Genomic DNA, 22984 nt, shown 5'->3' with positions numbered 1-22984 from the left:
CCCCAAAACCACCCGGCGTGCCCCAACAAGCTCACCCCAACAGCGCCGCCCAGCACGCCCTGATACGCTCACCCCACCACACCCAGCCACCAGCTCCTCTGCACTCAAGGCCTCACTGTTCACTTCCCCCAGAAAGCCCTGGCCCCCAGGTCAGGACAGTTGCTGCTCTGCATACACGTGTCCCCACCCACTGGCCCTCACCCATCCCACCACACAGCAGGTGCTGACGAAGCGTCTGTCAATGACAACGGGAGGTCTGTCAGCTACGCTGCAGTCCAGGCATCAGCAATGAGAACTCGGGGACACTGGAAGATGCCCGGGGCGCAGGGCAGCCACAGCACCCAGGGGAGGTGGGCCACGCACATGGGGACATAGGGCCCTGTGATGACTTGGGCAAAGATGAAGACAGAAGGGACAGGTGCTGTAGCGCTGAGGCATAAGCATGACTCTGGACACAGGAGGATTTAAAATACTTTATGTGCACACTGCCAGCGTCAGTGTCCCAGGTCTCCCTTCTCCAGGAAGACTGTGCGCCCAGCTCCAGCTCGGCCCTAGCCGGACTCCAGTGACAGACGTGAGACAGGAGAGAGCTGATCCCTGCTTACGTGAACATCCCCACATCTCAAGCCAGGCTAAACACTGTCTGTCAGGAAAAGGGTGGTGCGGCCTCCCCCTGGCACAGGAGGAGCAGAGTTGGGCTCAGAGCTCGAGGGGGAGGGCTCAGAGCTTGGTCCCAGGTGGTTGCACCTGTGGGTCCCACAGAGCAATGAGCCGGTCAGCCTCCCTCCAGCCAGACAGCAGAGCGCCGTGCGTGGTGGAGTAAAACGTCCGATGTGTGGCTTCTCCTGCAAACAGGATCTGGAGCTGCAAAGACAGGCAGGGTTAGAACGGGCGCCAAGGGTCGAGTGCAAGGCATACACCTTTCCCTTGTGGCTACAGAGCTGATGGTGGGTGTGGCTTTGTTCTTCCCTTAATCCCACACCCTGATGTGGTCAGGAAACAAGAGCAGGCCTGGCTGCGGGCACCACAGAAAGCAGCATGACAGCGAGGATGCGGCAGACAGCAGCACCCCTGGATTAAACACGACCGAAAGTGGAAGACTCTGCAGACGGTTTGGGAGACAATGTGGAGAACATCACCCAAAATGCAGAGCGAAAATCAAGAGATGGAAATTGGGAGGGAAAAGATAAGAACACTCGAGGACCAATCCAGCAGTCCAACATCCAAACAACAGAAATCCCAGAAAAAGAGAAAAGAAAAAAAAGACAACAGAAGATAACATAATCCAAGAGAATTTCCCGCCGACCAAGTGCTTGGCTCCCAGGGAAGCCATGGCCCAGGGGAGATGTGAGAAGAGGGACCGTGTGCTGGAGCGTGAGGCACACAGTGAGAGCGGACCCAGGGAGCAACAGCTAGCCTGGGGCCTGACGCTCTCCCGAGCTTCCAAGGGATATGAACATTGATGACACAAGGAGGAAAGGGACCTGAATGGCTGTGCACTTCCCCACCACAACCCTGAAGAACGTCTTCACCGGAGGGACGGGACTCAAACCAGGATCTTAGACGCAATGTGGGGCTTTCACGTGGCACTCATTCTTGGACACTGCTCCCACAGAAAGGTGGGGTCTGCGTCCCCCTTGCGTCTGGCAGGCTTGTGACGGCTTCAGCCAGTGGAGTGTGGCAGAAGTGGCACTTGCTGAGTCTCTAGCTCGGAGATAGGCGGCAGTGTGGCTTCTCACCCCACTGGGACGTCCGCGCCGAAGCCCCAGGCGGCAACGAGCAGCGCAACCGCACTGAGGCCACTATGGTCTGAGGAAGCTAGCCACACAGAGAAGCCAAGGCAGGTGCTCCAGTCAACTTCCCAGCCAAGCGCAGCCCTTGAGGCACCCAGCCCAGGGCCAGCCACGTGAGAGAAGCCACTTCAGGTGACCCGGCCCCAGCCCCGAGTCACTGCCAGTGGTCAAGTCTTCCCCGCTGAGACCCCAGGTGTCACGGGGCAGAAACAAGCCATCCTACTGTGCCCACCTACAGAATCTGTCAGCATAACAAAGGAGTTGTTTCCACCACTGGGTTTTGGGGCAGTTAGTTACATAGCAATCAGGATTGGAACACCTGAAGTTGCACTTTGGGTAGAAAAAAGGCCATTTTCACGCATGCAAACTTTCTCTAAGAATTTATCTCCCATGCACCCCTTTCTAAGGAAGCTTTTGGAATAAACGCTCTCACAAAGCAAGGCAGCAAACCAAGAGATGACATCAAACAGAGAGCAGGGTCCAGAGCAGGAGCAAGGCACAGGGAGTGCCAGGACAGTGGTGGCGGAAGAAGGTCCTGGTTGAGGGCCTGGCAGGCGTGAAAGGTGCAGGGCAAGCTCCAGCTGCACCCCCAGAAGCTGAAGCTCAGACACCTGTGCACAGGAAGGGGCAGGAGAGATGACAGAGACAACCAGTGGAGCCCAGACAGAGAAGCACACAGAACACTGAGCCCCGCACACACCCACACAGACACACTGGTTCACACTCACAGACACACCCACACTCACATCTACAAACAGGCAGAAAAAACCCTGGCCGCTGGCAGCTCCGGTGTGGATGGCCCTGGAGCAAAGACTTTGTGCACACTGCCCAGCGGCCTCCCCAAAGTCATCCCCTCCCACCCAGGGAGGACGAGAGATGGGCAAGCTGGTGGGCAGAGGCGGGAGAACGTTCAAACCTCAGCTGCCACAGTGAGGAGTCGATCGGTGACACCTCACCTGAAAGCCCAGGGAGGGATGTCATCGAACAAGCCAACCAAAAGAGCCCCTGGAGACTGAGCGCCACGGGTTGGGAATATGTTCCTCTTTAGCCAAGTTGTGAATTTTAAGCGTGATGACAGGACTCTAGTTACACATCTTAAGAGGGTGTCCTTTATCTTTCAGGCACGTTCACTGACCCACGTGCAGATAAAGCGCAGTCCCCTGTGGACGTGCTCATAACCACAGGTGCGGGAGAGACGTGGGGAGGCAGCCATGAAGCTGGACCTCAGCCAGCGGCTCCGCCCACTTCTCTGTACATCTGAGTTTTCCAAAAGTAGCTGTTTGTAAAAAGTGGTAGCACAGCAGTGTCCTTCAGAGTCATGGTCAGTGCAGAGACCAGACCCAGCTGAAGAGCAGGCAGCAGGCGCTGGGGGTGCCCTCCAGCAGCCACTGTGACTCGTTTTATTTTCTTAGCCAGCACTGTAGAAAGCTCTGGCGCTTTAAGCTATGTGTATGTATAATTCTGAAAAGAATAATATTTTACAATTATTCTCAAGAATCACCATACCTGGGCCTCCTTGCCGTCCATAGGGAGGGGCTGAGCCAGCAGGTCAATGTCGTCCCCGGTACTGCCCACGGCCACATAGCTGTAGGAGCCCCTGGTGTATGGGGCACTGTGCCAGCGTGACCTCAGCACGCTCCTGGGTGCCGGGAGCTGCGGGTTTCCTGAACCACAGAGAGGCCACATGTTAACCCAGTCCTCCTGTCCATGTCTGCAGCTGGTCTTTCATCATAAAGTCTGAGCAGTTTAAAATGAAAAGAGCTACCGGGAAGAAAACCAAGCCATGGAGGGTATGAATAAGAGGCTCTCGTCCCCTCCACTCGACTGGGAACACCCTGAGAGGCAGCCTCCCCAACAGGGAGCACCACCTGGGGGCTGAGTGCTGAGTGACCGCGCATGACCCAGGGTGCCACTGTGCTCTCCTGAGCAGAAGTTGCTTCATCTGTGAAGCTCTCAGAAAAGCCACATCTATTTTGGTGGCAGAGTTTAGAAAAGAGAATTTCAAAGTGTTAGCAAAGCCATTTCAGTTCCCCAAAGACAAGAACTCTCAGCGACCCCCAATATAAGGAAGGAAAGTCCCCGGAGGTTCAGAGCCAAACTCAGCTCTTCTCTGCTAGGAAAGGTTGGGTTCCTGTTTCGAGATTGGCCAGCAAGGAGCACGAGGTGGTGCCGTGGCCACACGTGCTCAGTACCTGTCACCCTGCGAAGCACTTGGGTCAGAGACCGAAGCAGCTCCTCATCCGACAGAGTCTCCATGAACTCGGACTCGAGCCCAGCGATGAACCCGCAGAGGACATGGGAAGACCTGCGTGGAGAGAACACCACTGCAACGGCCACGTTCCCGCCCAGCTCTCCCCCAGTCACCCGGGTCTCTGGGTAAAGACCCAGTGACATGCAGGGAGCTCCCAACACCACCCAGGTCAGCAGTTCTGCAAGTGTGGGCCCCGAGACCCAGGGGATCTGCGAGGACAGAACCCTCTTCCTAACACCAAGAGGACATTTGCCGTGTCCACTTGTCAGCATTTGTACTGACGGGTGAGCTGCTGTCCGTCAGCAGAATCGAGGCCACGACACAAACCATACAGCAAACACGGTGTTCTTTCCGCCACAGACATGCAGTAAAGATGCCAGCATCGGTTGAGAAGGTCCCTGAGGGAGCATTAGGTTGTTAACCGACATTCCATGTGATGGGATAAGAAGGGGCAGGAAGCTCCTCTGCGAATGGCCGCTCAGACACCATCTCCCTGGAAAGACAACGGCCGGCCGGGCTGCGGGGTTCCGGCTCCGGGTCTGGCAGACACTGTCTCGAAAATGACCAAAGTGTGTCCATCGTATGGAAAACTACCACGAGGACTCATTGCTCGTGACACAATTTAAGCTCTCCAGCAAAAGTGAGAATTTCAGAAAACCTGTTATCAGCCACCAGCAGCTCGATGGGGTCCCAATACTGAGAGACTTTTCCGAGATCAGTGGTGGTATTATTAATGTAATTTTTTGATATTGTACAATGAACTGTATCAACATTTGGAAGACTGCATGAACCATTATTTTCCAAGTGACCAAAATACGGATGGGCAAGAGATCTACTCAAAGTGTGAGATGGACAGAGGGATCTGCGTGTTAACGACGTTCCGACACGCACTGATGTGGCTCAGACTCCACATTCCACCTTTAAGAAACTACCACTTCTTGAGTTTTGGTGAAATATCAAACAATACCCACAATTATCTGAAAACTACAGTATTTAAATACTACTCCTTTTCCCAACCACACATACACTTCATGTACTTCGACCAGAATGCAGGAGCAGCCGTGAGAATGCAGCCGTCTTCCCCAAAGCCAGACGTCACAGAGCTCTGCAGAAAGTCACGACACTGCCACTCTCCTCAGTGTATTTTGTTTTAGAAACATAGTTATTTTTCACTACAAATGTTATTTATGCCAACACAGAATAGGTTTACTATCATTTTAAAGAATAAATGTCTTTAAATTTCTCAGTTTTAATTTCTAACGTGGTGAATGTACAGATACAATGCACATAAACAAAAGCTTTGTGGGATCCTCAATAATTTTTAAGACTATAAAAGAGGGTCCTGAGACCAAAAAGTGTGAGAGCCACTGCCCCGGGCCACAGTGTCCCACAAGGGTGCCCAGTGTTCCTGGGACCGTCGTCCCCACCAACATCCTGTGCACAGAGCAGAGGTTGCAGAGCTGGGCCTGGAGCAGGTGGCCGAGCACACCCGGTCACCGCTCCACTGCCCACCCGACACCCTAGGCATGTCTCCAAACCCCTGGATGCCAGCTCTACCTTCAGTGCAAAGGAGACACATGGGGCCCCATCCACGGGCTGAAGGAGCAGGCGAGACAGCCCCAGCCATCCTGCTCTCGCGGTGCTGGGGACGAGCGCTCTGGCAAGCCCATCGCACCTCCCTTCTCATCCTGAGTCCTCCAGGCAGCCAACATGGTCCCAATCCTGCCACATCTCTGCACAGAAACCTGGAGTCACATCTGTCAACTGACCACAACACGCTGTGTCTTACTCTTGCTGGGAAGATCAGTCCCTCCCTCCCTAAGGTGCACGTGGTCTTGCTGTCTGAGTCAGCACCAAGCCCACACGCCACTTTATTCATGCTGAATAGCTGGGCCATATAATTAGCCTTCCATTTATGGGTCTGTGAGTCCACGACTTATAAGGATGTTCTGTCCAATGATTGCATTGGGTTCAAGTATTGTCTCCTGGTTATAGAAACATCCCTGTTTCCAATTTCTTCTGCAACCTACCAGCCCAGCTTCGTGAGAATTTCAGTGGATACCTCCTCACAACTGAACACACCTTCTGGTCCACCGCACATTCTTGGCCCCACAGATGCCAACAGGTTGCACACAGGAAGCTTCTGTCTGTCCTTACAGGGGTCAGGCCCAAGGTGTCTGTCACCAGTGCTGTGGGTGCCCTTGGGGTCCCCACCCATGAAACCCTCCAGAAACACCTCGCGGTAAACTGACACACTGCTAGGTCCTCAACCAAACCAAGGCCCATGAACCAGCCCCCACTCAGAGATCACACCTGAGGCTTCCTCAGAGAAACCTGAGGGCATACATACCCGAAGGAAGGCAGGACAAAAAACCCAATAAGCTTCTTGAACCAGGTGGCCGGCAGCTCACGGGCAGTGTCCTCCAGGGGCGATGTGTCCTCCCACACCACCTGGATGTGCTGGCAGTCCGGCTCCCAGAAGGGCTCCTCAAACTCCAAGAAGATTTTATTGTTGGTCCCAAAGCCGATTTTCCTGATCGCTTCTGCCTTCTCAGCAGGCAGTGGAGGCTCAAAGAAGGTGTCCAGGTGCTCTTTAAGGAAACCTGGAATTCATGAATGGATCAACTGACACCACATAAATCTCTTAAACTGGAATCGACAGCAACAGGGACCCGCCCAGACCCCTGTCAGAGGAGTCAGAGACAGACGCCTCTAAACACACGCTGTCCAGTAGGGACCCACTGTCGGAACTCAGCCTCAGGTGACCAGCACCACTGTAAAGGGACATGAAAGCCACGGGGCCACATGGTCAGTCAAGGACAATGCGAACACCCCACGCAAACTGCTCTGTAGAGACCGTTTCTGGCTCCTGAGTCCTCCGCCTCCACCCTCCGCAGGCCACACTGCTCAGGACAGTTTGGGGTAGCACTGAAATATACAGACTTTATCTAGAAGCTACATAAACATTAATCTGTACGGAAAAAAGATAAACCTAGTCCAAAGTCAAACAATGGGATGAAATCTGCGCAGCTCATGCCAATCTCCTTGCGACACAGATATCTCGAGTATCAGGCAGAAAAGGATGAACAGCCCAACAGGAAATGAGGCTCCATGGCATGAGGCTTGGGGTCCATGGAGGGCTCACCATGCCCTCCACAGCAGTCCCTGTCTGTCCAGCTTTGTGAACTTGAGCCATTAAGCGACTTATCGCTATTCTCATTTGTCAGGCAGGGGATGTGGACAGATGCATTCCCAGGCTGCCTGAGGGGCAATAAGGTAACACAGGCATAACATGGCTTTCAGCCTTCCCCATCCTTCATCAAAGTGCCATCCCCTACTCAAAGACCTCTGTCTAAAGTCTCAGATCTAGAGTTAAATAGGCTTGTACACATGACTCCTTCCTCGATTTCCGCCAAGACCTAACCTTGAGACCGGGCTCTTGCCCTCTCCCGCCTCCAAGAAAGCACAGTTTGGAGACCCTCCGGAGGCAGCCCCACCTTTCCATAAATTACCTCCAAAGGAGCAGGACACTGACCTAGGTTTTCTCTTAGTGTGAAACTTCATTCCAAAGCACGCAACTGCCACAAAACACAACAGAACAATGTGCTCCCAGACTTAGAGGAGAATGTAAGCTTAGTGGCCAAGCAACGCCCCAGAACCAACTGAGGGAGAAGGAAGCCAGAGGCCAGGGGCCCTTGGAATGAGGACGGGAGGAAAACCTGACACGAAAGATAGACTTGCCTAAGGGCACGGTGACCAGGACGTGATGCGCTGGGAAGCGGGCTCCGTCCTCGCACTCCACCAACACTGGAAACCTCTCCCCGGGGGACGCGGCTTCCTGGAAGGACCCACTCCAGTGAATAGTCTTCACGGGCTTGTTAAAAACCATCATGTCCCTGGGTAGGGAGGCCATTATGTGGTTTGTGAGTCCTTGGTAGCCCCTGGGAGAGACAAAGTTGTTGGCACTGTTCAGAGAACAAGACACTGAAATAGGCCCTCCGGCTGTGCTCAGCCACAGGAGGCGCACTGGGAAGGAGGGCAAGAAGGGAGTGGGCTCCCCCTGTGGTTTCCTGAGTCGACCACGGGAATTTGAACACCTGCCTCCTGCCTCCAGGGCTAACAGGAGGATTAAAAGAGCTAATGGACCAAAGCTCCCAAGGTGATCAGGGCCCCCTCCTCACCGCCCGGCACTCCAGTTCCGAGCGCTTCCTGAGTCACAAGTGCCTGCCCCTGTGCAGGAGCCTGGAGTGACCACACCAGGGGGGCACCCGGTAGAGCCCATTAGACAGTGCCAGTGAGGGGACAGCTGCCAGCCACAGGAGAGGGCCTGCCTTCCCATATCTGAGGTTGACATGCTTAGCACATAAGAGGCCTCGGAACCAAGAGAGGAAGAAAGCATTATGAGGTGCATTCCCTTCTTTTAATCACTTTTTCTTGAAAATAATTCTTTTCTTTTTCTAAAATTAGCCAAACTAGAGAAACAACCAACCAATCTCTCTAAAACAGGGAAGACAAAAGGCCCTGATTCCCTCCCACCTCTCCCCTGCCTCCCAAAGCTTGACCTGAGATCAATGGACCTCCGGGGTGCATGGAGGGGGCCTGGGATGCATGGAGAGGGTCTGAGGTGCATGGCGGGGCCTGGATGCGTAGAGGGAGGTCGGAGTGCATGGAAGGGGGTCAGGGTGCATGGAGGGAGGTCGGGGTGCATGGTGAGAGGTTGGGGTACCTGGAGGGGGCCTGGGGTGCATGGAGGGGGGTCAGGGTGCATGGAGGGAGGTCGGGGTGCATGGAGGGTGGTCAGGGTGCATGGAGAGGACCTGGGTGCATGGAGGAGGCCTGTGAGCATGTAGGGGGCCTGCAGTGGATGGGGGCGTCTGGGGCACACGGAGGGTCCCCCTGTGTGCAGGGAAGGACTCCGTGCACACGGTGGGCTGACTGGGTGCAGCATCACACACATACCCAGGAAAGGTGCAGTCTAGCCCGGGCAGCACAGTGTACTCTCCGAAGGGCGCAAGGGCCACCAGGTCCATGCTGTGGGTCCCGCTCACACAGCATTCCACATTGAAGAAGCTGTTCAGCACAGCCAGCTTGAGCTTCTTGGTCTCCTCATCCTCTGCCCAGCGGGCCATGTGCCGGCTGACCTCCTGCTTGAGGTACTCCCCGACACTGGGGACTGGAGTCTCGGCTGCATGCAGGAACTCCTGGGCCCGGTCTATGAGGCCATGGAACAGAGTGGCCAACTCCACCACCAGCTCAAGGCTCACAGTTCTCCCAGAGCTGGCAAAGGACACAGAGGGCAGGCCCACGTGACCCCTGGTCTCCACCAGCTGGTTTTCCTCGGACAGCTCCTTCTCCCCCAGTAGCCCGTACTTGGCAGCCAGCTGGAAGACAGGGTTGCCCTGGGAGGGCCCATGGATCCAGTGGGCGCCCACCTCCACCACGCCACCTGGGAGGGGACAGGAAATGCCACCTTGAGATTCTCTCCCCACAAATGGCAGCCCTGAGCCTTCTGGACCACACTCAGCCCTGCCCTTCCCAAATACGCTCTGAAAACCCGCGCCAGGGCCATCTGGTCCCTGAGGACCACAGTCCCTCAGGCAGGGGGGCCTGGTAAGATCCGGGCTAAGGGAACACCTGAGCAGGAGTAGGGGCCTGCGCCTGCCTTAGGAGGACACGTGGGGAGACGGCCCGGGAGACCTGAATGGAGAGCTACCTGCAGGGGTGGAGCAGGGGCAACTGTGTACAGCCACAGCTCCCCTTCCCCGGAGGGGCGGGCCCTGCTAACTGCGGGCAGCTGAGCTTCGGGGACCAGTGAACTTCTGCTGGTTAAGAGCGGTGGGGCAGAGACTGACTCAGGGTTAACCCGGGCGCAGGCCGGGCCAGGAGACGGCAGAGCTCGGGCAGCACCGGTTGGGCTCCGGGAAGTAGTGCCAGGAAGGGGTTCCGCGAAGGAGTTCCGGGAGAGGCCGTTACCGAAGCTGCGCTCGGAGCGGATGCGGCCGCCGGCGCGGGCCGTGGCCTCCAGGACCCGAAGGTGCGGGGAGGCCGGGTGGCGGCAAAGTCTCTGCACCGCGCCCAGCCCCGCGATGCCGCCGCCCACCACCAGCACCCGCGGGCCGCGGCCCGGGGCCTCCACGCTGCCGCCGCTTGGCTCCATCGCGCCGGCCGGGACGGTCGCCGCGCGTCCCCACAGCTAGGAGGTGAGGAGCGCACCGAGGAGGCGGGAGGCGGGCCGGGCGCGGGGCGGGGGCGCGGGAGGCGGAGCGAGAGGCTCGGGGAGGAGGCGCGGGGAGAAGGACGAGAGGTGGAGCGAGGGATGCGGGGCGGAGCCGGCCTCCGCGTCAGCCCCTCCCGGCTCCGCGCGCCCCCCTGGGTCCGGCTTGGGGCTTCCCCTGGAGGCGCAGCCCAGGGCCCAGGATGGTGGCGGAGTTCTGCGGGCTCAGCGGACGCCCCCGGGAGGGCGAGGGCAAGCGGGGAGGGGTCGGTGTGTGTACCCCTCTGCCAGGCGGTGTGGGCAAGTGTCCCGACGGAGGGAGAATCGGGCAGGCCGGCCAGGCGTGTCGTTTTTCCTTCCAAAGGCGGCGTGGGGACGGCGACCAGAAAGCGGAGGAGGCGCCTCCCTCCTGCCTCAGATAAGCGGGCGAGCGCCTTCACCTTGGGACCCCATGGAGCCCATGGATGGAAGTCCGAGGAGCGGTCTGGTGGTTGCTGTGGTGTCGGGGTGGGACGGGGGAGAGCTTAATATGTCCAAAGTGGCTGTGTGAGGCAGCCTCCAGGGGATGACAGTGTGCTCCGTAGTGTGTATACTTGTGTATGTGGGGGTATGTATGTGTGTATGTGTAGTCACATGTCTACATAACCAAAGGACGTGATGCACACGAGGTACTTGTCAACCTTCAAAATAAAACAGCCAGTTATTTTACCAGCAAAACGAGTTTATTTGCTAGTAACTGAAGAATTGCAATTCGGGATGCACGTGCTATGGTGAACCACATGCAAATCCAACAAACAAGGAGAGGAACGTTAGTTCATGGACAAAAAGGAGAAACTTGGGAGGGGTTATTTTGAACAGAAGTCCGTCAGAGTTCCCGCAGTGATGGTTTCTCATTGGCTGAGTTGCTGGGTCATTGATTTCTGTTTGGGATGCAATGGACATTTCTCCCTGTAATTGATGATTCTTTCCTGTTGACGACTTCTCCTGGGATCTGTAAGTAACTGTCTTTCCTGTAATTGACCTCAAGTGGTGCTGCTGGGAACTCTCGCTTCTGGCCCCCTAAGTCCATTTTTTTTTTCCTGCTTTTTTGGGAAGATTGGCCCTGAGCTAACATCTGCTCCCAATTCTCCTCTTGTTTTTTTCACCCCAAAGTCCCAGCACATAGTTGTATATCATACTTGTAAGCCATTCTAGTTCTTCCATGTGGGACGGCGCCACAGCATGTCTTGATGAGCTGCCGTGTATAAGTCCAAGCCCAGGACCCGACCAGGTGCCACTGACGTGGAGCGTGTGAGCTTAACCACTTAGCCACAGGGCGACCGCCGCCCCCACCCAACCCTGCCCAACTCCATTTTAAATGAGGTTTCCCTGTGTTAATTTTCACAAAACAAAGTTCAGGATAAACAAGACGTGAAGGAGAAACGTCCCTCATACCCCTCCTCCCGCCCAGCAATGCAGACGTTTATGGACTTCCCCTGATTCAGGCGGGTCTGTGCTCTAGTGCTTTTCAGGGATTGGAAAGGTCCTGCCTTATACTAAAAGGATCATCAGGTTTCCCTGTAAACCCTGTTAGGGCGCATCATACTTCTCAGCCACACACTGGGCTCTGCTGCTCTGACCCACCTGGCGATGCCTCTGTGGACTCTCTGGGGCCACCTCTTCCCTCTGGGGTGAGGGTGGCCAGGCATGGGGGCCCTGCAGACCACAGCCACACACTCTTGCGTTAGCTCCCTCTCCACCTCCCAGAGGACCCCTTCTCTCTCCTTGTGTTGGTACTCCTCAGCCATTTATTCTTTTTCTTTGATTCACTCTCCTGTTTTTGGTGAAGCCGAGGTGTCTGGGAGATGGTTCTTTTAAAGATAGTACAAACCTGAAAATGTCTTCATTTTGTGCTCACACTTGATTTGTAGTTCGCCTGGGCATGGGGCTCTAGGTGAGAAACCTCCTCCTTCAGACTAGGAAGGCCTTGCTTCCTTGTCTCCTCCCTTTTAGTGCTGTTAAGAAATTCACAGCCGTTCTAATTTCTAAGCCTTTACACATAGTGGAGGCTTTTTCCTCCCTGGAAGTTTTCAGGATCTTCTCTTGAAATTTCACCATGCGGTGACTCCATGTGCCTTGATTTTCATTCACTGTGTTGGGCACTCAGAGGGTCCTCAATCTGGAAACTCCTGTCCTTCAGCCCTGGACAGTGATTTCATTGATAATTTCAGCAATCAGTTGTTTCTACCAATGGCACCTCCCCAGTTTGCTATTACCTCTTTCCAGAATTCCTATTTTAGGATGTCAGACCTTTGAAATTGGCGCTTAAATATAAAAATGTATTCTCTCCCATTTTTCATCTTTATCTTTTTGCTCTGCTTTCGGAGGAATTCCTTCCATCAAGGCTTTCGTTTCTGCTGTCATAGTGTTTAATTTCCAAGAGCTCTTTCTTCTACAAATGTTTATTTTTAGAGAAGAGACACTTCATGGAAGTGTCAACTTAAAAAGCAAATTTTCCTGTAATTTTACCCTCAAAACAAGCTTATTCAGAAATAGCCAAAAGAATTGCAGTTCAGGATATGCCTGCTATAGAATAACACAACCAAATCCAGAGAACAAACGAGGGAGCTGCTTTTATAGAAGAAGAGAGAAAGCGCCAGGGCCTGTTCTAAAGGAAAGTCCATTGGGGGAGAGTAACAGGTCAGGGCACTACGCTCCTCATTGGCTGGGCTGCAGTGTTTCTCATTGGCTGAGCTGCAGCGTTTCTCATTGGCTGAGCTGCAGCGTTTCTCATTGGCTGAGCTGCAGCGTTTCTCATTGGCTGAGCTGCAGCGTTTCTCATTGGCTGAGCTGTGGTGTTCCTGATTGGCTGGGCTATTGCCCGCGGGAGAGAAATCTTCCTTCCTAGTAAAGTAGTTGTACTTCCTGGCGGAGATGCAGTGTCCTCTGTACCTGTTTGGTGTAGCTGATGATGTAGGATGGGGATGACGGCTCCCCCTGCAGACCTCCCACCCGGTTACTTGAGGTTTCTCTCTCTCATTTCACAGAAGCAATGTCCTCACTTCTCTGAGAATAGGATGAGAGACACTGAAGCTATTCTCCTGCTTAGCATTGCTCCAAATTATCTCTTTCCTGTTTCTTTTGGCTCTGTCTTCTAGGAAGCAGCTTTCCAAGATGTCAGGTAATGTTTCTCTGTCTGCTCATGAGGAGGAATGATAGAGGCTGTCTGGAAACATCAGGTCTGTGAGTGGGGCCCATCAAACGTGAGCTTGACTCCAGAGGAGCTGTTGGTTAGGGATCCTCCGTGGGTATCTTAGGTTATCTTAGGTCCTTCCTCGGGCTAGTCAGAGTCTTTCAGTCTCCTTCCTGGAGCACAGAGACCCGGCTCCCAGTATGTCCAAAGAGTGGGTGCAGTGGAGAGGTAGACTCGCCCTCAACTGCTGTGCCCCTCCTGGAACCCCTCTGCAGAGAATAGACTTCCAGGCTGCTGCAGGAGGACCGGACAGTCACCAGTGCCACTCCCTGGAATGTGAGAAGGGGGTCAGGAATCTAACCGTCTCCTAGGCCTGAGAATACAGTACCTATTCATTCAGATAATTCAAGGTGCTGAGGACTCATCCCTGAGTAACGGGCAAAACCCCAGCACCCATGGAGTTCCGCGGGGGGAGACAGAAAGGAGACACAAATATATGTAGGTTTTCTCCAGTGAAACGTGCGTGGGAGGGATGCGCGCACTTTAAAAGGATGATGTTGGGACAGGTGTTGCCGTGGGCCCGAAGCAGTCTTTGAAAAATCCCTGCAGAGCTCGGGCTGCAGGCCGCCCCTCTCCTGGACCCTGAGCAGTCTCAAGCTGGTCCTACAGGCAACCAAGCCGGTCTGGGCGCCCGCTGCCAGGACGGCGGGGCGGACGGCGGCGCGTGTACTGCCTGCCACAGCGTTAAGCCTGCTGGGCCCACGGCCCTGGGCTGCGCACTCCCCGATGCGGCGCCCCCTTCCTCACCCCCTGCCCTCTAACCTCCACAGGGGGCCGCGTCCACGGCGTCGCAGTCCCGCATGGAAAGCGCGCGGCTCGAGAATGGGCAGGGGCCTCCGGGCGTGCTGCGGGCTGGTGCCTTGAGGCTCTCCGAGGCCCGAGGCTCCCGCCAGAGCGCTGCACGTCCCTGGGCGGAGCGGGGGCAGCACGCAGCCCCGGGAAGAAACCGGAGGGTCGCGCCAGTGGCGGGGGCCGCGGGGACCCGGAGGCAGCAGCGCCACTTCCAGCTCGAGCGCGGGGCCCAGGGCGGCTCTCCAGATAGCTATCTGCCCGACCCCTGGCTTGTCGCGCAGCCCTCATCCCTCGACTACCGAGGAAAGGGCCAACCGCCCTGGCAAGTCCACTGGGACAGCATGTTTGGGGTGCACCGGGGTCACGTGTCTGCAGAGGGGCAGCTCTCCCTTCGGGAAACTCTCCCCCTCTGCCGCCTGAGGCGGAGCTGCCGGCCTCGGGGCTCCCGCTCGGAGGCCCCCGCGTGCCTGGGCCGCTTCCCCAGGGTCGGTGAAGCTGAAGCCCCCTTGGCCGCTGAGAAGGTCCCAGACGTCTGGTCCACCACTAGGGCGCCAGCTGGCAGGTAAAGACGCTCTGGGCCCCGAACCCCGAAGACAGCCGCTGGGCTCTGGCCGCTGACGGGCGTGCCCGCGGCGAGGGCCTGACTGGGGCCGCCACACCGTGCACGTGGGAGCGCGCGGCGCCGTCCCCGCTCCGACCCCGGGAGGCACGGCCCCTTCCGCCACCAGGCTGCTCTCGCGATGCCTGCGCGGTCTCGCGACGCCGGCCGGCCGGGGCGGGGCGGGCGCTGACTGGCGCGGCCGGGAGCGGCTCCGCGGGCCGGCGGGCGGGGCGAGTCCGCAGAAGCCATGGCCACCCTACGCGCGCTGCTGCCCTGGGTCCGTGCGCCGCTGCTCCTCCGGCCCGGCTGGCCCGCGCCGCGCCGCTTCGCCTCGGGTGACTGCGGGGCTGGGGGGTGGGGGTCTGGCACTGCGGCCGCCGCGGGACCCCCGGGCCTGACCCCGGACTCCTGTGCGGGGCTCCCTGACCCGCTCCCGGCGCCGCTGCCGGGGCTGGCCGATCCCTGGGTCGCTGTTCTCGCCTCTGCTCTCCGGCCGGCCCCGCGGTGGGGGCCGGTCGGGGGATTGCGCCGGGCTGACACGACTTTAAGGGGACGCACAGTTGGGGCCCTGGAATTGCAGAGGGTGGCGCGTCTTCTCCGGCGGGGCCTCCTGCACAGGCCTGCCCGTGTCCACTGCTTCCCCCCGGTCCGCCCTGGGCTCCCTGCCTCCCCGCCAGCGGCGCCCCCTCCACGCGCCTGCAGCGTCCAGCCCGGTCCCTGAGCTGGGGAAAATCCCTGCGTCCTCTGCGTCGCTCGTGTGTCCACTTAACTACCCCGCCGCCAAGAGGCGCCGCCGTTCCGAGTTCTCTGACCCTCTCCCTGCGTCCGGGCCTGCACTCAGCAGTCGCGTCCTCGTCGTATGTGACAGGTGTCTGCTGCTGAACACTTCACTCGTGTCATTTTTGTCCCTCCCCAGCAAGCCCGCGGGGCAGGTACTGTGGTCCTTGTATCGTTGGAGAAAGCAATCACCCCAACGCGCAGACCCGCGCCTTTGTCTCCTCAGCTTCGCCTTTTTCCTCTCCAGCTCTTACTGACCCCCACAGTCTGAGCTGGCTGCCCAGCATGGCGGGATTCTGTTCTGCTCCGGCTCTATTCTCCTCACCTAGTTGGCACTTATTCAAAGAAAGAATTTCCCAGTCCCTCTTTCTGCAGGATCACAGGCCGCCTCTAGGGCACCTTCTGGGAAGTGCTGACCGAGGCATTCAGGAGAAGGAAGGCTGCTGTTCACTGCTGGAGTGTTTAACTGAAGGAACTGTTTAAACACCCATGAAAGCAGAGAGTCGTACAAAGGCCACCCGTGTGGCTGAAAGCTGCATGCCACAGCCACCAAGAACTGAGCAGGAGTCACTGTCCCCTCAGAGGGGTACGTCCCCCCAGTTAGATGCCTACATAAATGGAATTCCTTTTTCCTTCTCCCTAGGCACTAACTTTGAGTACATCATCGCAGAGAAGAAGGGGAAGAACAGCACTGTGGGGCTGATCCGACTGAACCGCCCCAAGGCACTCAATGCACTCTGCAATGGCCTCATAGTCGAGCTCAACCAGGCGCTGGAGGCCTTCGAGAAGGACCCGGCTGTGGGGGCCATTGTCCTCACAGGCGGGGAGAAGGCATTTGCAGGTGTGGGGGGCACGTGGTGGCAGGTGGCCCAGGTGTGCAGGGGGCAGTCTGTACTGGCCCGCGGGGCGTGTGGTGTTGTGGTTTGGTCACATGTAAAGGGGGCAGGGGAACTGCTGGGATGAGGCTCTCTGCATATCTGACATCCGTGTGTGCTCCACCAGCAAAAGAGGAGTGATTCCATCCTCCGTGGCCAGGTGTTGTGTGTGCTGGGGACTTAGGTGACAGCTGAGAGCCCAGCCTTCTCTGAGTCCACCTCAAGTCTGTCCTCTGGTACCTCTGTGTCACCTTTATCCACACACATCACAGCATATTGCCACTGTGCCCGCTGCCCAGCTACGTGTCCACGTGGCCATCCCCTCACAGGCCCCTTGAGAGGGGGGCCCTGCCTCACCCAATCCCAGCAGCCCCCAGTGCCTGCACACTGTTTGGTTTGGGGGATATGACAGTAGTGCAGTCCCTGCTCTTTGGTAACCGGGACCTCTTTTCCCCCCCTAGCTGGAGCTGATATCAAGGAAATGCAGAACCACACGTTCCAGGACTGTTACTCCAGCAAGTTCTTGAGCCACTGGGACCAACTCACCCGGGTCAAGAAGCCAGTCATAGCTGCTGTCAATGGTTATGCTGTGAGTGTCGGCCGGTCTCCTCTCACTCTGGATGCTAGAAGGAGCCGCACTTGTGCAATTGTTACCTTGAAAAGGCCTCAGTCTGGCTCCCAGGCCAGCAGGCCTTTCCTACCGAATGGGGTTGAAGAAGCAAGGACCGACAGAGAGAAGGCACTTCAGCATCTGCTTTTGTCGGCAGGTGCTCTGCTCTTGGCTTTCAGATCCTTTTGTTAGTGAAGCCCCCACCCCAGTCCTCACCGTGACCCCGTGGACCCTGGGTACATTCTCCCCACTACTAGTTAAGGTGCAGGTGTTGGTGTTTTTGTGCAGTTTAATGATTTTCCAGCCTGTGCTGCACCTGTAAACCAGCCTCTTCTGCCACCGTGGAAAGGTCCGTGTCCTCTGTGCATCAGGGCACATGCAGGCACGTGGGCTGCTCACAGATGCAGGTGCTGGTCATGGCCTGTAAGAAGTGGTGACAGTGTTTCAGTTTGCGATTGTGTAATAAAGCTCCCTGCAGTAGCCAGGGTCAGCCAGTGATGTTTACTGGAGCACAGCCACGCCATTGGTTCTCACAGTCCCTGTGGCTGCCTTTGGGCCCCCAAAGCAGAGACTGTACGACCCCCAGAGCCAGAAGTGTTTCCCGTCTGGCCCTTTACAGAAAAAGTTTGCTAGCATCACCCATCTGTAGGTGATTTATGGGAATACAACTAATTTTGTGCTTCTGCGTTAATGTCTGCTCTACCCTGGAGTGTGTTTCATTTTAATATAAAATTTAGATAAACAAATAGAGTGATTTTCTGACATTCCACTGGTGATGTCTCCTGTTGTTTTTCAGCTTGGTGGCGGCTGTGAACTTGCCATGATGTGTGACATCATTTATGCAGGAGAGAAAGCCCAGTTTGGGCAGCCAGAAATCCTGATAGGAACCATCCCAGGTAAGGGTGATGACGTCTCTAGCAGAAACTCCTCAGGTAGTTCCCACGATCTGCCCACATCTTAGGTGCTCTCGGGCCTCCAGTAGAAGACGAAGGTGTGTGACCTGCATCTGAGGAGGAGCTCAGGGCTGCCTGTCTGCGCACATCACTCCGGCTGCCGACAGCTCACTAAGCCCAAGGGACACCGGGCTCAGAGTGGCCCTGGGGGCCTTGGAGCAGTGCCAGTTCCTTGATGACAGCCATATCCCATGTCAGACACCATTTCGAAAGGCTGGCAATGTGGTAGCTTATAACCGCAGTGATTTTTGCTCAGGAGCTGCATCTGTGGTGGTCCTTGTAGGTCAGAAGCTCAGGAAAGAGAACATGGTGACCATGGGCCAGTGCTGAGAGCTTGTGCCCAGACATGAGATGTCTGGCCACATGTCTTGCAAGGCCAGAGCAAGTCCCATGGCCTCACCCAAGTTTAGCAGAGCAGGAACTCAGAGCCCCCACAGGGAGGGCACCAAGAGCAGGGGCAGTGACACCTCTGCCCCCTGGGGTCCACCTGATGAGCGCTCTGGGCTTATGTCCCTATGGGGTCTGTGGCACCCAGAGCCCAGAGCATCACCTGAGCCAGTCAGGGTGGGCAGGGAGCAGCTGTGGGGTCAGAAGAGGATGTCTGGGTCAGCCGAGAACAAGGGAAGCCCTATATGACTTTCCCGGACTGCGGGCTCTTCCCGTACCAATGCTCAAGGTCTCCGCATCATTGAGGCAACTCCTGAGTCTGCTGGATTGTGGGCGTCTCCCCCAGGTGGTCCCCTTGGCTCGCTCTGATAGCCCCGGGGTTTCTCGGGTCTCCTCCTACTTCCCCACCTGCTGGCTGCCTCAGTTTTACCCACACACACCCCCAGAGGGACCATCTTCAGCCCCTAGAACTTGCCAGTAGTGTGTCTGTGGCATGTTGGCTGGCACTGGCCACAGAGCCAGCTGTGCCCAGCAGCCCTCTGCCCTCAGGTGCAGGGGGTACCCAGAGACTGACCCGCGCCGTCGGAAAGTCCTTGGCCATGGAGATGATTCTCACTGGCGACCGGATCTCAGCCCAGGATGCCAAGCAAGCAGGTAGGGCCAGGGCGCCCCTGGAGCCACCTCGCAGGGGGCCGAGTGGGGGCAAGGGCTGCATCTAGGTACTTCCGGGGAGATCAGCACAGCACTGTCAGGTGTCCGGAGGACCCAGGGGACTGACTGCCTTTGTTTTCTTATTTGAAATGTCACATGTACTAAAGGGTAACTAAAACATACGTGTGGGTTAAAGAGTAATAATAAAACAACGTTTCCCCAAAGCCCAGCGTAAGCCTTGAGGGGTCCCCAGGGCCCTCTGCAGGCACACCTGCACCACCACCCCCGTGACTGCCCTTCTTCCCGTTCGTGCATCTGTAAGAGCCCAGTGGCCGTGGTAGCCAAGGGCATCGGCTGCCTCGGGGACTGTGTGGAGCCTTCCCTGTGTCACTGCAGCCCCCTTAGCACCCGAGAGACCTCCGCTCTCAGAACGTCCTTGTGACTCAAAGAGAAATGTGCCAGTGCTGTTTTCACACAGTGTTCACCTGTCTGTTTTTTAGGTCTTGTCAGCAAAATTTTCCCTGTTGAGACACTGGTCGAAGAAGCCATCCAGTGCGCAGAAAAAATTGCCAGCAATTCTAAAATTGTCGCAGCGATGGCCAAAGAGTCAGTGAATGCCGGTAGGGATCCCGCCAGGAGACAGTGCAGAGGGCCCCCAGGACTGCAGAGGGGTAGCTGTGAGGCTTCAAGTTTTGGGCTCTGAATTACGCATCCTAACCTCATCCTGGACAAAAATTAGGATTCTCACTATTTCGATTTTGGCTCTTTGTGGAGTTCTAGTTTCTAGTTGCTCGCTCACAAATTCTGTTGAAATGTTCCAAGCTCCCCTTGTTGCCAGAACCCGAGAACAGGGCCAGCGCTGGGGACAGACGGTGGAAGCGCTGGCATGCAGGGCAAGAGCCGAGAAGGGCAGGACAGTCCCTGAAGGAAGTCTGGCCCTGAGAAACTTGGCTCACCTCCCAGAGCCTAGGTGAAGACACTCATCTCGTCAGCGGCAGCTCGGCCCGTACTGGGCAGGGAGCTGTGCAAGTGGTCAGCAGCCTGCCCCTGAGGGATGGTGCAGGCTCACTAAACACCCGTGGAGCCGGGGCAGAGTTCACGCTGCTCACTGTTGCTCTGGCCTCTGCGTCCTCTCTCTGCCAGCACTGCGGCTCTGACCTCCCCCTCCTCACAGTTGGCTTGAGTTTAACATAGCAGTTTATTCTCAGCATTGGAGTAGGATTGTCCTGGGAGAGACATGTCCTCAGGCAGCCACTTTGCCTCTTCGAGTCTGTGGTTATCTGCAGGAAAGCACAGTCATGCCCCCTGGGTTGCTGCCAGCCTTACTTGAGTGAGCTAATGTTTGTGAAGCATCGACACGGGGCAAGCACACATTGGAGAGGTGGACGCTGCTGTGACTAAGGGGTTGCTGACCCACAGTCGAATCGAAGGCCCCTGCTCTTGCTCCACCCATCACCCAGAGGACTCCCCACTGCAGGGGCTCGGACCACGGGCACTGCTTCCTAAGAGCAGCACACTGCTGCTGCTTCGCAGAAGGACAGGCCCACAGCAGTGGCCTTTCTTACTGCCCCGACCTTTGTCCTGGCACGTTGTTCCCTGTTCTGGCTTTCTTCCTCAATTATTATTGTTTATACTTTTTTCATACAATTTTGCGAGCCATCTCAAATCCTTTTGTGGTTGGACAGAGTTTGCTGTTCCACCTTCTCATCCAATTCCTCATGTCTCTCCCATCTCAAGGCCACCATTGCGTGACACTTGGGGGACCCGGGAGTGGGAGGCCCTCTGAGCCGTTTGCTTCACTGGTCTCTCTGTGGGGTGGTGCGTGAGAAAAGGGAGGCAAAGGAGCACGCCCAGAAGCCATGCGCAGGGATGGCGCTTCCCAGGCTGTGTGTTAAATCAGGGTGAAATTAAACTTTGTGCGAGTTGGGGACTGTTCCTTTCACCATAGGAAGGCGTTCTGCCTTCCCACATTCAAGCATCTCAGTTCATGACTCAGGGTTTTCTTTCTCAGCTTTCGAGATGACATTAACAGAGGGAAATAAGCTGGAGAAGAAACTCTTCTATTCCACTTTTGCTACTGTGAGTAAACAACATCCAGATGGAGAATCAGTTAGGTTCCAGCCCTAGAACTTGCTGGGAATTTCCTTGTAGGTTTCATGGTTAAGTACATTTCCTTTTGGTCAGAAGGGTAGCTTTCCCTGTAGCTGGGTCACCTGTGTTCTATCAGCAAGCCTGGACTTCTGCAAATAAAGTTCAAAAGTGCATAAACTTAGAAAAGGTCTCATGGATCGGGCCCTTAATCAGCAAGCTCCTGTATTTACATGTGATCCATTCCCCCATAATGTTCCTGGATCATTCCAATTACTTGGAATGGGGTTCAAGTGTATTATACTACTATAATCTGAAGCTTTAAAGCATTATTTTCTAGGATTTCTGCCGGTAACTTAAAGGAAATAATTCTTCTAGTAGTCATTAAAATTCATGTCTTTTATTAGAAAGTCCTATCTAGATGTTTTATAAAAGGAAGATTACAAATAGCTTTGGCTCTTGAGGAAGTGAAGATGCGTGTGTGTGTGCGTATGGGTGTGTGCGCACAGGAAAGGATGTTAGTGGTTCCTGAGTGACCATCACCCGGCAGGGCGTCCATTAGGATACCAATTCCCAGGCTGGCCCTAACTGGTCAGGGAATCCGGATCATTCCCAGCTTTCCAGGTGATCCTGCTGCAGCTCCCACCCATCCCCCCGACCACCCTTTGAGCGTGAGGGCCAAGAGCAGGGGGAGGCCAGCAACAGCACACCCTGGACACAGGCAGCCCCACACCCCGGCTCAGTAGCGAAGTGTGAGTGTCTGCCTCTGCTCTGTCCCTTTCCCACAGGAGGACCGGAAGGAAGGGATGGCGGCGTTCGTGGAGAAGCGGAAGGCCACCTTCAGAGACCAGTGAGCACTGGCTGCCTGTGCCTCGAAGCCTCTCTCTGAAGAGGAAAATGTAATCTGTCAACTTTAGAGGCAAATAAATCTTTCTCTTTTAAAGGGCAGTAAAGTGACACACAGTTTTCCTCGGCCTACGCGGGGCTGTGCATAGCAGGCGGTCCTCACCCAGCAGTTGTGAGAAGCGCTATCAAGCACATTCTCATTTTGACCTGGGCATATTCTTCCTAATCAGAAACTGCTCATGAGCCTTCGGTGTGTTTGAGTTTTTACTTCATTTCAGGAACAGAGGGAAGTTTCGATGCCAAACACAGCACTCGGTACAGCACGTGGTGTTCAGACAGAACACATGTGGTCGGCTGGCATGTGGGTCGCAGCCTGGGAATGTGACCTTTGGGGAAGGCTTCGCTGAGGCACCTTAAAGGGATGCGCTGCTGCCTGAGTGACAATGTGAGATCACATCATCCTTAATCATCTCTAGAGTTGAATGTTCTATCACTTTTTTAAAACTTTTGTTTTGTCATTATAAATGACAACATTCAAACAGACAGAAGTCCTTAAAGTAGGCCACTCTGTCACACTCCCAGGGCACCCACCATTAACAGGTTATGTAGCGTCTAGAGATTTTTCTGTGCCCATGTGCACACATGCACAGGTATGTAGTTCAGTTTTCTTTTTACAAAAATGGTATCCCAAGTACACGCTTCTGCGAAGTGTGCTGGTTGTCTTTCTACTTACAGGTGTGTATAACTGCACCCTGTTGTCTAGCATTCTTTTTTATTGTGGTAAAATATATGTAACACAAAATTGCCCATTTTAATCCATTTTAAATGTATAGGTCAGTGGCAGTAAGTGTATTCACATTGTCCTGCAACCATCCCCACCATCCATCTCCAAGCCGTGTCATCTTCCCAAACAG

The 22984-nt window shown here is 55.7% G+C and overlaps 2 protein-coding genes across 2 annotated transcripts; one reads left to right on the top strand and one right to left on the bottom strand.

Annotated features, from left to right (window-relative positions):
- Positions 1-461: 461 nt before the first annotated feature.
- PAOX (polyamine oxidase) lies at positions 462-10272 on the bottom strand. The gene is made up of 7 exons (XM_046650922.1): positions 10018-10272; positions 9004-9490; positions 7786-7985; positions 6395-6647; positions 3986-4098; positions 3300-3457; positions 462-864 (listed from the first exon to the last, which is right to left on the bottom strand). Exons 1-7 carry the CDS (start codon positions 10199-10201, stop codon positions 721-723), a joined length of 1539 nt encoding a protein of 512 aa, XP_046506878.1. The 5' UTR covers positions 10202-10272; the 3' UTR covers positions 462-720.
- Positions 10273-15086: 4814 nt separating this feature from the next.
- On the top strand, positions 15087-22172 carry ECHS1 (enoyl-CoA hydratase, short chain 1). Its single transcript, XM_046654822.1, has 8 exons — positions 15087-15218; positions 16304-16501; positions 16997-17124; positions 17942-18041; positions 19035-19139; positions 19637-19756; positions 21148-21215; positions 22013-22172. Exons 1-8 carry the CDS (start codon positions 15131-15133, stop codon positions 22076-22078), a joined length of 873 nt encoding a protein of 290 aa, XP_046510778.1. The 5' UTR covers positions 15087-15130; the 3' UTR covers positions 22079-22172.
- The last annotated feature ends 812 nt before the right edge of the window (positions 22173-22984 follow it).

Source organism: Equus quagga, chromosome 2 (assembly GCF_021613505.1).
Source record: "Equus quagga isolate Etosha38 chromosome 2, UCLA_HA_Equagga_1.0, whole genome shotgun sequence".
Classification (NCBI taxonomy): Eukaryota; Metazoa; Chordata; class Mammalia; order Perissodactyla; family Equidae; genus Equus; species Equus quagga.
This window is presented reverse-complemented; position numbering and strand designations above follow the sequence as displayed.

Bases quoted from the DNA above. Each gene is read 5' to 3' on its own strand.
- ECHS1 (XM_046654822.1), top strand. From the start codon at position 15,131: ATGGCCACCCTACGCGCGCTGCTGCCCTGGGTCCGTGCGCCGCTGCTC. The intron at 17,125-17,941 runs GTGAGTGTCGGC...GTTGTTTTTCAG, and splicing joins CTGCTGTCAATGGTTATGCT to CTTGGTGGCGGCTGTGAACT. The intron at 21,216-22,012 runs GTGAGTAAACAA...CCTTTCCCACAG, and splicing joins TCTATTCCACTTTTGCTACT to GAGGACCGGAAGGAAGGGAT.
- PAOX (XM_046650922.1), bottom strand. From the start codon at position 10,201: ATGGAGCCAAGCGGCGGCAGCGTGGAGGCCCCGGGCCGCGGCCCGCGG. The intron at 7,986-9,003 runs GTATGTGTGTGA...TGTCTCTCCCAG, and splicing joins CTAGACTGCACCTTTCCTGG to GGGCTACCAAGGACTCACAA. The intron at 4,099-6,394 runs GTATGTATGCCC...CTCTCCACGCAG, and splicing joins TTTGTCCTGCCTTCCTTCGG to GTCTTCCCATGTCCTCTGCG.